Here is a 15,306-nt window from a genome sequence, read left to right on the forward strand (position 1 = left end):
ATACTTTCCTTCATATATTGCTCCTCCTTTTGGAAATGTATTACTTACATTACTTATTTCATTACTTATGAAATTACAGCAACAAAAGTAGGGTAGTTCATTTGTATACTAGTGAATAAGAAAGGAGTAGGAAAAATAAAAGAACAATGCCTTGTGGACTGTGATTTGTAAAATAACTTGTTCTGAATATTCTTCACAATGAACTAGAATGAACACTAAGCATAGAAAAATACCTAGTATTATGGTTTGGATGTAGGTGTTCCCCAAAAGCTCATATGCAAAACAATGCAAGAAAGTTTAGAAGTAAGAGTTGGGCTGTGAGAGTTTTAACCTAATCAGTGCATTAATCTTCAATAGTAACTTAAGGCAGGTAGGAGTGGCCAGGGGAAGGGGGTCTCTGGGAGTGTGCCTTTGGAGTATATATTTTGTCCTTGTTGAGCAGAGCTCTTTTTTCTGCTTCCTGTGCAAATTTCTGAGCTCCTTTCCTCTGCTGCACATGTCTACCATGACATTCTGCCTTACCTCAGACCCCAAGAAATGGAGTCGGTGATCTACAAGCTGAGACCTCTGAAACTGTGAGCCCCCAAATAAACTTTTCCTCCTTTAAAATTGTTCTTGTTTAGTCTTTTGGTCACAGTAGCGAAATAGTTGACTGAAACATCTGAAATCATGGATTTTTTTTTTTTAACTAAATGTGAGAATATGAACAGGTGCAGAATACTTGAATATACAAAGAGAATTATCAATAGTATAGGTCAGTGGCATAAATACCATGATTATAGGTATTTGAGCAAAGATCATATTAAACAAAATTGCAGAATAGTATTTATCTGATATCTTCCATTGTAAAATACTAGAGCCAAGAAAAAGGAGCTCTTCCCTCCTGTCACTCTGAACCTACAGTTTGAATTGGATGAATGCAAATGCCGTCTCTTAGAACTGCTATGTTCTCAAATCACCCAAAGTTTGCATTCTCTTTTATAGATTGCATCAATATAAACAAGCTGTATTCAATGATCTGCAATGTAAGCTAAGTTGATAATCCTGAAATATGTGTTCAGTTCATTTTGTATTTCCATAACAACTTACACAGAGCTCCATGTTTATTAGAGTGAAATGTAACTGCATTTTGAGAAGCACAGATAAAGGCAAAAGCATAGGACTTTTAAACAGTACGATCCATGTAAGACTTTTTAGCTGTTGGTCTCCTGCAGGTGGGACATTGACAACATTTGAAGTAACATCAGACTCTTCTTCCTGCATTGCTTAGAGTTAGATCCTGTACAAACCAAGGTAAGCCATCATTCCTGCTGATTCCTTAACACTTTCCTGACATTGAACTCTAATTAAGGGGTGTGTGTGTGTGTGTGTGTGTGTGTGTGTGTGTCTGTGTGTACATGCATATACACTTTATTTTCTTTTTTGGTATCATTTTACTACATGATTATTTGTTCTATTAGCTATCCAGCTTCAGTAACTAAGTAATAACATGGCCTAACAGAGATTTTTTAACCATGTTGTTCTTCCTTAGTGTTCACAATAATGTTTCCTTCATATTCTAAACTTCATGACTATAGTAAAAATTTCAAAATATTTTTCTTGTCATTGGGCCATTTTCTGCACATAGTCTTAAAATATATATATTTTTTTCTTAAAAGGTGATAGCTACACTAAAATATACTCTGTGAGAAGAGTGGGAATATCAGCCTTCTTTTGACTTCAGTGATTTTTCTGCCCTGTTTTCACCTGCAATACTTTCCAGTTGAATACACATTAAAAGATTGGAAATGTGGGGGTGGAAAGGGGTGGATAGAGTTATTCTCTGAGCATATTTATTATGCCAACAATGCCATTTAATGCATTTTTGATAGTGTGCAATTAGGTATTAAAATTTCTCATAACTAGAAATGTTCTCGGTCAGTGGGAATTACTGTAGATAATTTCAGGTAACTTGGGAATAATTTGGCTGGCTAAAAGGCTTAGACCAATATATAAAGCCTCCAGTTTAGGGAAAAATTGATTTGTTCTTCACATTAATCCTCTGTTTAACTATATTGAGGAATGCAAATTCATGTAAAACCTGAGGAGAAAACCAATAAGTCTTATATATTTTCAAATTAATTTATGAAGACACACTATAACAATAAGAAAAAGGTCCCCCAAAACACAATTTACTGAATTTTATCTAATGAATTAATTATCATTGCCCCCAAATAAGACTTTTATTTATTTTACATTACTATTTTAATTTAGATTCCTAACCTTTATTTTCATTAGTTTCTATGATTTCGTTTTCTCTGATTTTTCCCCCACACTAGTATTTCCATAAGGAGATTGAGGTAGGGGTTAGGTTAAAATATTAGTGTTGTTGGATGGATTTATTAAATAAGCCTGGCAAAAAACATCCCAAATTCCACTCATATTCCATGTTCTTTGTACCCTTTTGGCCTTGTTTAAGCTATCAGGGAAAACCACAGTGGATTAGAACAGAAAGTAGACCAAGCCATTTAGAGGAACATAGGGATGATTGGAGAGAAAATAAATTTCGGTAACTATGTACTATTATTATTTTCATTTACACTAGGAAATTTACCTATGATCCAATAAAAACTGAACTCATTGTTAATTAGCAAGCCACAAGGAGTTCACAGTGACAGCAAATTAAATATGTGATTGTTACTTCTGAATTATGGATGCATTCATTTTAAGATTTTTTATGTAAGAATCACAACAATGGCATTAAATATGGCTGGATGTGCATGGAGTCACAGGAGGTGTGTCTATAGGTAGCGTTGATAGTACTAACCACCAGAGAAGGATGTTTACCTCATAATCTACATGATCGTGGGTAAAAAGAGTACAGGTAATATCTTAAAACACTTAATTTTAAATGGAGATTATTTAGTCGATGAAAATGTATATTGGTTGGTAGTAATTCTTTTGAAAATTTGAAGGTTATTCTAATTTAAATGAAACATATTTGATTATGAAATACAATTCTTTCTTTCTTTTCTTTCCTTTTTTTTTTTTTTTTTTTGGTGGTGCTGTGGAGTGAACCCAGGGCCTTGTATGTGCTAGGCAAGCACTCTACCAACAGAGCTATATCAAAATTATTTATAAAAATTATCAGGGCAAAATTTTTGATGACACATATCACAGTTATACACGTTACAAACAATAGAGAACAATACAAACAAACAAACCAAAGACACGACACGATGGATGTGCCCACACTCACTTAGCATGGCGAATATCCGGCAGGGACCTCTCTAGGGCAATATTGTTGCTGACGAAAATATTGAAACCATTTTCCCTGTATGCTGAGTCATCATGGTCCTCTTCAGTAAGGGGGTAAGGCTTCCCATGTTCACCTTTCCCTAAAAGGAAAAACCAGATGGTATTTTTCAACCAGTATTAACCTTCTTGTGATTGCTCCCAAATATTACAAATATTAAACTCTTTCTTTTTATTAACTTCTGATTTGCAGACATTATATTTGTTTCTAGTAACTAGAATTCATTATTTTGTTGTTGGGAAATGTAGTTTGTATGTCAGGGATCCCTATAAAGCAAAATGAGAAACATCCTTTTTAATATTTTGATTCTGTCTTAATAAAATTCATTAATACTGACAACCAATGTCAAATAGCTAGGGAATGATAAGGAATTATATCTCAAAAAGAAAAAAAAAACTAAACCAAACAAATAAACAAAAAACAGACTAAAAATCTTTCTAATTGAAGGGGAAGACAAACATTTTTTAAGAGTTTCATTTTGGCCATCAGTGAGAGGAATAGAGAGCCTACAGAATGGGAGCAAATTTTCACCACATGCACATCAGATAAAGCACTCATCTCTAGGATATATAAAGAACTCAAAAATCTTGACATCAAAAAACCAAATAACCCAATCAATAAATGGGCTAAGGAACTGAACAGACACTTCTCAAAAGAGGATATATAATCAATCAACAAATATATGAAAAAAATGTTCATCATTGCTAGCAATTGGAGAAATGAAAGTCAAACTATTCTAAGATTTCATCTCACTCTAATCAGAATGGCAGGTATGAAGAGTACAAATAACAATAAGTGTTGGTGAGGATGTGGGGGAAAAGGCACACTCATATATTGCTGGTGGGACCGAAAATGTGTGCAGCCAATATGAAAAGCAGTGTGGAGATTCCTTAGAATATTTGGAATAGAACCACTATTTGACTTAGCTGTATCAATCTTTGGTTCATACCCAAAGGACTTAAAAACAGCATACCACAGGGACACAGCCACATCAATGTTTACAGCAGCACAATTCACAACTGCTAAATTGTGGAACCAAACTAGATGCCCTTTGGTAGATGAATCGATAAAGAAACTGTGGTATATATACACAGTGGAATATTACTCAGCATTAAGAGAATAAAATTATGCCATTTGTAGGTAAATGGATGGAGTTGCAGAATAAAATGCTAAGTGCAGTAAGCCAATCTCAAAAAAAAAAAAGATGTATGTTTTCTCTGATATGAAGATGCTGATCCATAACAGGGATGTGGAGGGCATGGAAAGAATTGAGGAATTTTAAATAAGGCAAAGGGGATGGAGGGAAAGGGGGGTGGGATGAGATGGTCAGCATTACCCCAAGTACATGTATGAAGACACAAAAGTTGTAACTCTACTTTGTGTACAGCCAGAGACATGAAAAACTGTGCTCTATGTGTGTACTATGAATTGAAATGAATTCTGCTGTCACTTATAACAAATTAGAATAAATAAATAAATTTAGAAAAAAAGAGTTTCATTTTTGGTCTGAAAAATCAAAGCAACGAACAACAACAACAAATCCAACCCACTATTCTGTCTGTATCATTGTTTGATTTCTTACTGGAACTGCCACTTGCTATTTTTCAATCTAGATGAAAAATCAATAAGTCAGTGAGAAATTTCATTCAGAGAATGGAGTTCACTATGTACAAAGTATTGTGCTTTTTTCCATACATTTTGGACTCAACACAGCAACAATATGAAATAAACATTGTTTTACCCAAGTTACAAGTAAGTAAACAAAACAGAGATTAATAGTTTCCATAAACACTTTATTAGTAATTAGACACTGAACCTGGGGAAATACTTAAAAGACCTAAATCTCTTTACCATAAATGACCAAATTAGCTGAAGAAGGTGTCTTGACCTTGCATGGCCCCTAGTATTAATTAGATTTATAAGTCATCCCATAAATCCAATTTAGTGAAGCAATTTTAGTGCAAAGTAATCTTTGCTTTCAGCGATAACATTTTATTTTTAATTTTTATGTCCTAGATGAAATGTGTATGTACACCTGAGGCTTAATTTTTGTAGAAATATTTTTAATGCTAAACTTTCAGATTCAGGCACTTTTAAGCCTACAAATGTAAATTTTTAAACTACACATTCATTGAAACACCTGTTAATCAAAGAGAAATTGTTTGTTCAGATTTGCTAAATCTCCTAAGACAATAAATCTCCTAAAACAAGGCTTTTCAAATGTATGAGGGATTCTCTCAAGTTATCAAACAAAATTGGCTCATCACCAATGATGGCAAACTAGATATTTCTGCATTGTAGTTGTGAGAATAGGTTTTTAAATTTTATCTTTTTTATGTATGAAGCCAGCATTTTTTATTTCAAATGCTACCAACTCATCTTAAGTTTTAATTTGCAAATCTTGGGGTGTATAACATCTCATGTAGTTTGACTTTTCTTTTGTAAAAGTCTAAAAATATGAAGCAAGAATACTTCACATGACAATAAAAATATATGTTGAAAGTATGATAATACTAAATAATTGGCAATGATTACTAATCTATCAATATGCCCATTTTAACACTCAAAATATATAATTTAATATTATCAATTATAAATTTAAACCATAATCCTTTCTTTAAATATGAGAAGTATTGTACCATCTGCTTTGTTTAAAATCATATGAGAAGTGTGATGTTATATTTTAGTACATCGAAACATAAATATTACATCAAATGTATGAGTACCAAGCAGAAAAACTGCTGTCTCACAAGTATGTATTTACAATACATACAAGATAGACAATTGATACTTGACATAGAATTCATGTTAATTTTTTTATAATGCACCTGTATTTATCCCTCAGTTAAAATGACATTCTACTTACTATGACAATCTTGTGTTTATTGATTGTCTACACCATGCACCACTGGGTAGGGAAATTGAAAACGTATATAGTATTAAGTCAGGCCTGAAGGAGCTAAAAATATGTTATGCTTAGGAAGATATAGGACATATTTATAAAATGGCTATTGTGAGAAGAAAATAAGCCACTTGTAGAATTAAATAACTTGAACAGCAAGCCCTGTAAGAATTTCAAATTTGGCAAACTGACAAGCTTGGTATAGGCTAGAAATTCTCACTAAAAAATGTAAGATATCAGTTCAAACTTCAAGGATAGTTTTGAGGATATAAATTATTTATTGTACTGTGCATAAAAAGAATTTGGGGTAAATTACTTTGTACAGACAATAATTGTGAAATATGCTGTTTTAAAAATGCTTAATAAATCAATTGAAATAGTTTGAGCTCATAGTTTTTAAATTGTGTAATGGATGTGGGGAATGCATGGTTTTAATTTTACCAGGTATCAGTAAACAGCATAACTCTCCTCCTGATCCTTCTAATTTCACCCCTTTTCCTTATTCCTGTTTGTTATTTATTATTACCAGCATTTATGTCATATTTTTAAAAGTTTTTGTTAAGAATTCCATGAGTCCTCTTCCTTTGGTGAGATTGCTCTAGTTGATACTTGCCACACCATGGTGACCCTGCATTGATGTGCATTAGGAATTTGAAGTTGGGAGTCAAATAAATATCTAGGACCAGCGTTTTATATAAAAGTTTCATACCAAGAAACTGTAACTCAGTTGGCTTCTTTTACATTTCTTCCTTCAGCTTATCATTTACATAGACACAAGTTGATCTTAGACAGTTGAATTATTACTACTATTCTAAAGCTGGGCATGGTGGTGAATGACTATAATCCCAGGGACTCCAGAGGCTAAGGCAGGAGGATTTCATTTTGAAGTCCAGTCTCAGCAACTTAGAGAAACTCTGTCTCAAAAACAAACAAATGAACAAATAACAACAAAAACTAGCATTCTGCATTAACTCCTAATTGTGTAATTATTTATTCTAAATCATCACACTTTATCCAGTAATTTACAATGAAAATTTGAACTTATTTAATATTATCTTAAGCTCTTATATTTTCAAATAGTACTTATTTCAAGGTAGTTATTAATATTATCTGAGGCATGCAATAGAGTTTATTCATACAAGCCAGTTTATTAGATGAAAAAGATATTTTTGTGGAACTAGACTCTAAGGTCCATGAGGGCAGATCTGAGGGTATCATTCTGAGTTATTAAAATATGAACTATAACTAACGCTAAGAAAACAAAGATAAACTGAACTATACTACCTTCTTTAAAGCAACTAGACATCCCAAGGTTTATACTATTAATTTTTTTTAATATTTATTTTTTTGTTGTAGTTGGACACAATACCTTTATTTTATTTATTTATTTTTATGTGGTGCTGAGGATCAAACTCAGGGCCTCGAACATGCTTAGGTGAGTGTTCTATCACTGAGCTACAACCCCAGCCCTACTGTTAATGTTTTGTTATCAAAATCTACACAAATAAAGCAGGTATATTTATGTCTCCTACTGAGTTAAAGGCATTATTCATATGATCCAAATACAAAGGAAAAGTTTTCTCAGGAAAGTTTGTAGTTCATGATGCTTTAATTAAAATTGTCTCTATTTTTCAATCTCAGAGGAACTCATTAAAATTACTTCTCCAGTTAAAGCCAACTGATTCCAAAGAAGAGAGATTAAGTTCCTAGACATATAGTTCCAGTAGTTTTCTTTTCCAAATAAAGATAAAATAATTGAGGCTAATCCATCATAGAGGGCTGAACAGGGAAAAAAAAATCTGACAAAATAAGCTGAGTCTTAGGAAAGGAACTCATTGTTTCTCAGTATGATTTAGATAAGGAAAGTATGTTCCCATAAGTAATATATTATAAAATGATATCATGCTAACTACATGATTAAAACTCTTTGTAAACATATGATAAACATCTGTGAAAGGGGGGATTCTTTCATTTTCCAGGAGGGCTGCTGACCCATGTCCCAATCATGCATGGAGATTGTGGTTAGGTAGAGATTGGAGTCATCCACATTCATGGTCTCAGTTCCAGTTTACTTATTCACTCATGGCTAGCAACAAAAAGGCTGGATTTATTACAATGGCCTTTGGGAGTGACTCTTTACAAGGGTTGTACCAGCCCACAGTATTTTTAGCTTTTCAGATTATTTTAAATGACAGTATCAAGAATGTCAAAAGAATATGTTTTGGAGATGTAAATCAGTTCACTAATTCTGTTTTTCCAAAAACATAAGGAAAAAAATGTAATATAAAATACCTATTTTTTTTTACAAAATGCCACTTATGAAGGTGAACTGTGATAATTATCAGATAATACAAAACACAAAAATAATAGTTAAAACACTATGAAATTTTTAACTGTGAGGAAGAAATGATTCTTAAAAATAAAGCTCATTAGAAGAGGTCATTTGGAATATAGTTAGGAGACAATTAAAGAATGATAATGTAGAGTTGATCATTGCACTACAACTTGAGAGAATGAATGCATCAAAAAGACACAGCAAAACATAGAGGAAAAACATCTTAAATTTTCCTCAGTAACAAATCTTACCCTTTTATCAATTAATTCTGAATTTCCAATTTTCACTGTCAGAAGAAAAAGCATCAAAACAATGAAACTATGTACATATAAAAGCATTAGTTTTTTTAAGAGCATGATGTACATGGCAATATTTTCATACAAATATGAAGATTTAGACATTTGTTTATAGAAACATATGATCACTATTGGGAAGCTATCTCCTCTGTGTGCTAGAAGCTTTTAATGAGCTTTAGGCAAAACTAATGAACAGAGTAGAGGAGAGAAAAGAGAATGTAAATAGCAGCAAAATTACTATTTTAATGGTTTTCCTAGATTTTCATAACTTGATCAATTAATATTTTGCCCGAACTCTATGTGCAATTCAGTTGATCCTTGAGTTACAGTTTACTGGCAAAAAAATAAAGTTTCTAAGAATTTTCTAACCCAAAATTTTACTAAATCAATTAAAGATTTAACTACTCAAGAAATACTATTACACACTTATTATGTGGGAGGAACTGGAATAGGATTTAGAAAATACACATGGTTCTAGCCCTCTTAAAAATGATACTGTAACTAGGAAAATGAATCACCATTATGGAAATAAATTCAAGTACTAAGAAGGTTTTAGTTAACAACTCTTCCCTTCTTTAAAAAAAAAGTGTGGATCTTTTATTTTCTACTGGTAATTTATTATTTCTCTTTTGGGAATCATAACAATTAGTTTACTGTCTTTATTCACTTTTAGCAAGAATATAGCCATTTTCCCAAATCAAGCTTCACTATTATAAGGACATCAGAATAATTCAGGATCCAGTTACCTTCCTAAATTAGCTGTGTGATCTTTTTTTGTGACTGGAAAGCAGGATCCACATGCTCTTTATCTACTGTTCCATGAAGTTATTTCCTCTCTGCACAGAGAAATATCCTTTCATTTTAAATTCTTCATTCTTTAAGATTCTGGAAATTTCCATGAACTTCTCAAACTTATCACTCAGTTTCACTGTAAAGTTCCTCATGAGGAATATGCCTCCTTTCTATGTCCCAGTGGACACGGGGAGATATTTTAAAGTTACTGTACGAGTAGTTACCATCTATCTCTTCCAGGGGAAAAACATAATAATCTAAGCACAAAGAGTTGAATAACTACATATTTAAGGTTTTGCAGGTACTATTTCCACTAGTATTCAAGTTATAATAATTTTGTTGTGAATTACAAAGTGTGGGTCTTTAGATATGCATACATAAAACAGGATCTATTCTGGAGATCTCCTCAGGCAATCTGTTAGGTACTGGCTTAGTAAAAGTGATTTTAATTAAGGTTCACATAAGAAGTTTTGACTTACACTCAGCATGAGGCCTGTTAGCTGTGGTTGGTAAGCCTGACTGTGGTGTCTAAGGGACAGAGAGCTGAGGCAGAGTTCTGGACTCTGACAGCATTTTATTAAAAAAGAGAGATTACAATTATTCCTCTGTTCTTCTCCACTTGGGGAATATAAGTTCTCCCTAATCAAAAAAATGCAAAGAAAAACAAAGTGTTCTCCAAGCATCACCATCTTTTAAGAATGTTTTGGTTTAAGAGGGGTGGGTTTGTATTTTGCAAGCCTTTTCTATTTAAATAGGAAAGTGACACCCTCAACCATCATTTTGGGTTTGTCTCAGGAGCATAGCTCTGGATACAGTCACCATGGCTATGGGACAGTGTGGTAGAAGACTCACATATGGAGCTATCCACCTCTATACCCTAGGAAGGTAAGGTGCATGAGTCACTGTAGCATATTTCCATAAAACCCAATGCAGAATGTTAATGAATATGCTGCCTAAATATCTTTTTATTCACCACATTTGCCTTGTAATCACACCATTTTCCCAGTCCCAGGTATAAGATTTTTTTTTTCCCCCACACTGAAACCACTGCAATAGCTTCTTACATGGCCTTCCTGAACCTAATACTGGTCAACCATCTTTCCCAACATCATCCCCTTCCTGTGTCCACCTTTCATGTTTCTTTCAGTTATTAAAAAATTATCTCACTGGCTTTTGTCAAATATTCCTACTCCTTTAACAAGATTTCTTCAAATTCATTAGAACATAATCCGGATTTCTTAATTTGATCCACAAAGATTTTGAAGATTCATTGCATTGGGCTTCTTTTCATGCTTGGAAGGTCCTTCACTGCCTTGGCCTTTGAATTTATGCTTTTCTCCATCCTCTATTCTCATCCCATTTATCTGGTGGCCTCCCATATGTTCTTCAGTTTTTAATTGAAATTAATTTTTTAAAGCAGTCATTGTATATCTCCCCTTGTAACATCCTTACTCATAGATAGGAACCACATGACTGGTTGGTGCTTAGGAGTTTTGAATAATGAATGATTAAATTCATTTATAAAGATTACAGAAACCAAAGAACCTGTCAATATCTAATTTTTTGGGGCTGGGGATGTGGCTCAAGCGGTAGCGCCTGGCATGCGTGCGGCCCGGGTTCGATCCTCAGCACCACATACCAACAAAGATGTTGTGTCCGCCGAGAACTAAAAAAAAAAATAAAATAAATATTAAAAATTCTCTCTCTCCTCTCTCACTCTCTCTTTAAAAAAAAAAGAAAGAACTGCACAAGTTTCTTTAAAAAAATATCTCATTTTTAAGAGTAAGTCTACATTATCTTTTTTTGGAAAAAATTTTCTTTAGAACAGAAGACATAATGGAATATTCTGTGCTCTTGTTATTAGCCTTGGGTGAATTGCTATATACAATTCTCTGTATGTTTTCCCTGAGTTACAGACTAATAAGAAAATTAAATCATTTAGATATATAATAATCTTAGAATAGGCAGGTTAAGAATGCAAAATCCACAAAACAATAGAATAAAATAAATGTATTTGGATTTAGGAAGCCAGAGTTTCAATACTTATGACGTAGTATGACATTTGCAATCTCTGTAGTTTTTACTCTCAGCAAAATAATTTTTGAGATGTCAATTTTTAAAAAAAATATGTATTTATTTAAATTAGGTATATATGACAGAAGAATGCATTTTGATTCATTGTACACAATTGCAGCACAACTTTTCATTTCTTGATTATACACATGCAGCATTGTACCGTATGTGCAATCATACATGTACCTAGGGTAATACTGTCCATCACATTCTACCATCTTTCCTGCCTCCATACCTCCTCCCTTCCTTTCCCACCCCTTGCCAAAATTTCCTCCATTTTTCCCATGTCCTCCCCCATCCCCATTATGGATTAGCATCTACTTGTCAGAGAGAACATTCAGCCTTTGGTTTTGGGGATTGGTTACTTCATTTATCATGATATTCTCCAGCTCTATCCATTTAATGCAAATGCCATAATTTTATTATCTTTTAATGCTGAGTAATAGTCCATTGTGTTATTTTTTTTTTCTTTGTCCTCTCTATTGCCCATGTAATAAGCACATGGTACCTTTGAATATTTTGCCTTAGGGACTTTGACCAAAGTAATCCCACTGTCTGCCTGATGTCTTTCTAATTTAGAGTTTCAGGATAGAAAAGAAAGTAAACTGGATTCTGGAGTAAAAGGAACAGGAGGGAGTGTCCATGATATGGCTGGAGGGAAAAGGAACAAATTTTCATAGAACAGGGAAGAAGTCAGAGCTGAGCATTCCTACTGTATGATAGAGAAACTGCAAAGGTGCCTATGGTGCAGAGGGAGTTGCTAGGGAGAGTCCCTAAGTGGATAGGGACTCCTCCACTTGTGAAATATTACTGTGGTTTAGCATATCAGAGCATCATGAGAGCTCACAAACTTGTGAGACTTAAAAGATTCTCTTGGTTTGAACCAAGGGCACAATCATCAGGAGATACACAATGTAACAGAAAGGCTTTTTAGAATATATTAATTGGCCCGAGACAGTGTTAACAGAGTCCTATGAGTGAGTCTTCCTGTGTGCTGACATAAGCTCCCAGATCACATAGACAAAGAGACCCAAAATGTGCAGAACAAGGAGGTGAGGTATCCTCAGGTTGATCATTATCTTAGGATTGGTCAGGATCATTATCTTGTTGCAGCAATAAGAAAGTTGCTCTTCCCCAAGGGATAGTTTCTGCCCATCAGAAGATGTTTATTGACCAGACCTGTTGCTCCTGGAATCCAAGGAGACTCCCAGCAAAGAGATAAATGCAAAATGGAGGCAGAGATATCAAGTTTTTTTTTTTAATCCCATTTTTAATTTTTCCATTGGACGTTTGCAATCCCAAGTATAGAGTCAGTATTTTTAATAAAAGCAGTCTCCAAGTCCGTGTTACAACAATCAGACTTTTGCTAGATACTTGTTTATGTGTATGGAAAGAGGAAATGTGAACTATAACTGATTTTTCTGTCAGTCTGGTGAGGAAAGGATTGGATGTCATTTTAATTTATTTGTCAAGAATACATCTTTCATGCATTCAAAATCTGAACAAATATTCAAATCCTGTATATATTTTTCAACTTTATCATAAATTCAGAGGAGGAAAAACTTTTCTAAATTTCCCCACAAGCTTATGAATAATGCTAGAATGTAGGAGAAAATTTTGCAACTAGAAATCTTTTCAACAAATATAAGGTAATGTCATTAAAAGTTCTCCTTTGTGCCTTAATCATTGCTGAACTAATGAAGAAGTTATGCAAGATTAATTTCTACTTTTTCCACAGTAATAGCTAAATGTAAAGCAAAGTTTCTAGAATATTTCTTTCTAATGAAGGATCCCAGAGGATAGGTAAATAAAATTTTTATAATAAATTTAATATTCCATGTTCTACCTTCAATCATAATTTTTTAAAGATTGATTTAGACTGTGAAAGAGGGAAGAAAAGGGGTTGGTGAGAAGTCAAATCACATTTTAGTTTAGATATTAATTTACTTGAATTATTCACTTATCTAAAAATATTTTTTTTCACATTTTAATCATTATAGATTATAAAAATTAAGTAAAGACATTCTATGCAAGGGAATGAATAATTGGAAATACTATAATAAAATGTGTAATAGGTGAAAAGCTAACATTCTTTCCATGATAATTTATTTGGAAGCTGTAAATGAAATTATTTACATGCAATACTTTGCCACTATTTGAAATGCACTTCCATTAGAAATATGGCATTTATTCACTCTTTTCCATTTTTAATGTTCCTTACTAATTAGCATTAAATTAATCTGCCATATTTTCATGAGCAAATGTATTTGCACATAGCAAATAGAATGCAAGAAGTAATAAAATCAATATATTGTTTTGTGCTAATCTGTTTTTGTTAAAATAACTAATGTTGCATTCTGTTTTTTAGAAAGGGGAGACAATAATTAACAATGTACATTTCCAAGATAGATGATGAAGACATTTGTGGCCTTAAAAGATAGTCTTCTAAAAGTCATTGTAATAACTACTATTTTCTGATATTACACATTGCTTATTTTCTAAGAAACTCACATAATTTTCATAAAATATATTTTAGTATGTGTAATTTTATGTCTTTAATGGTTCAGTGCAAGCAAAAAATAATTAAATACCAAAGTCTTTATTACTAGTGTTATATAGTTCTGATTAGTTCTAACATCCTTACCTTATAGGAAAGTGTGTTGCAGAAGATATTAAGGATGTGAGGACTAATTAGAACCATTTAATACTAGTAATATTATTATTACTAGAATAGTATTATTTTGATTACTAACTCAGAAAAATCTTCTGTCTTGCCAGTGTTTATACAAAAATGTATGGAGAAATAGAATTTGCATTCCTATTCTGAACTTTGAGTAGTGTTGATTAGTGAGACATTGGGTTATATGCTTTTTTAGAGCTACTTTCTCTTTGAAATTCCCTGCATCAAATTTGTCTCAAACTCTTCATGATAGGGGTAAAAAATATAGTAAAAAAAAAAAAAAAAACTTGATCTTCAAAAATTTTAGGAAGACAAGTTAGGAACTAAATGGTGAGTTCTTTCCCAGTTTAATTAATGGAGAAATCACATAATGCTCCCTCTTGTTCAACTCCAGAAATTAAGAGATATCTTTATTTCTTCTGTTTTTACAACTCTTAGTTCTAAAATAACCCATCATTAATTTGATTATGACTCCAAAGTGCAGTTTGAATCCTTTTGCTTCATTCCACATTCCTTAACTCCTCCCTAATCCTCTTGTTTACAGACTGTCCATATAATCCTACTAACCATTCTTTTCCTTTTATCTTGTCCCACTTTTTACCCATTCTCCACACACAATAACAAAATGAGACACTAAAATATCATTTGTATAATTACTTATCTCTGCTGAAAGCCTCACTGTATCTTCCTATTGCACTTAAATTAAATCTGCTCTTTTATTTTTTTTAACATCCTACAAATTTCTGCTTAGCCTTAGTTTCTTTGCTCCTTGAATTTATTTCATAGTGGCCTCCCCTCACATCAAGATATTTTGCCTGTATTGGTCTCCATACTGTGCCTCAGGCTCTGCTTCCCACTCTGTATAACTTATTGCTAAACAGTTTTCCAAAGGGATGGTAGCAATTTGCTTGCCCTTATTAACATATGATAGTC

The 15,306-nt window shown here is 32.9% G+C and overlaps 1 protein-coding gene across 1 annotated transcript in view; it reads right to left on the minus strand.

The window, feature by feature from the left end:
* The window catches only part of GALNTL6 (polypeptide N-acetylgalactosaminyltransferase like 6), a gene marked incomplete at both ends in the record, with an annotated part of 1,074,421 nt that overhangs the window by 636,739 nt on the left and 422,376 nt on the right, over positions 1 to 15,306 (minus strand). Inside the window, one exon of the mRNA XM_081269347.1 lies at positions 3,239 to 3,377. Coding sequence (XP_081125473.1) covers positions 3,239 to 3,377 — 139 coding nt within the window. The remainder of the gene's footprint in view (positions 1 to 3,238; positions 3,378 to 15,306) is intronic.

The sequence above is a fragment of the Spermophilus citellus genome (genome assembly GCF_964194105.1).
Source record: "Spermophilus citellus genome assembly, chromosome: 16".
Classification (NCBI taxonomy): Eukaryota; Metazoa; Chordata; class Mammalia; order Rodentia; family Sciuridae; genus Spermophilus; species Spermophilus citellus.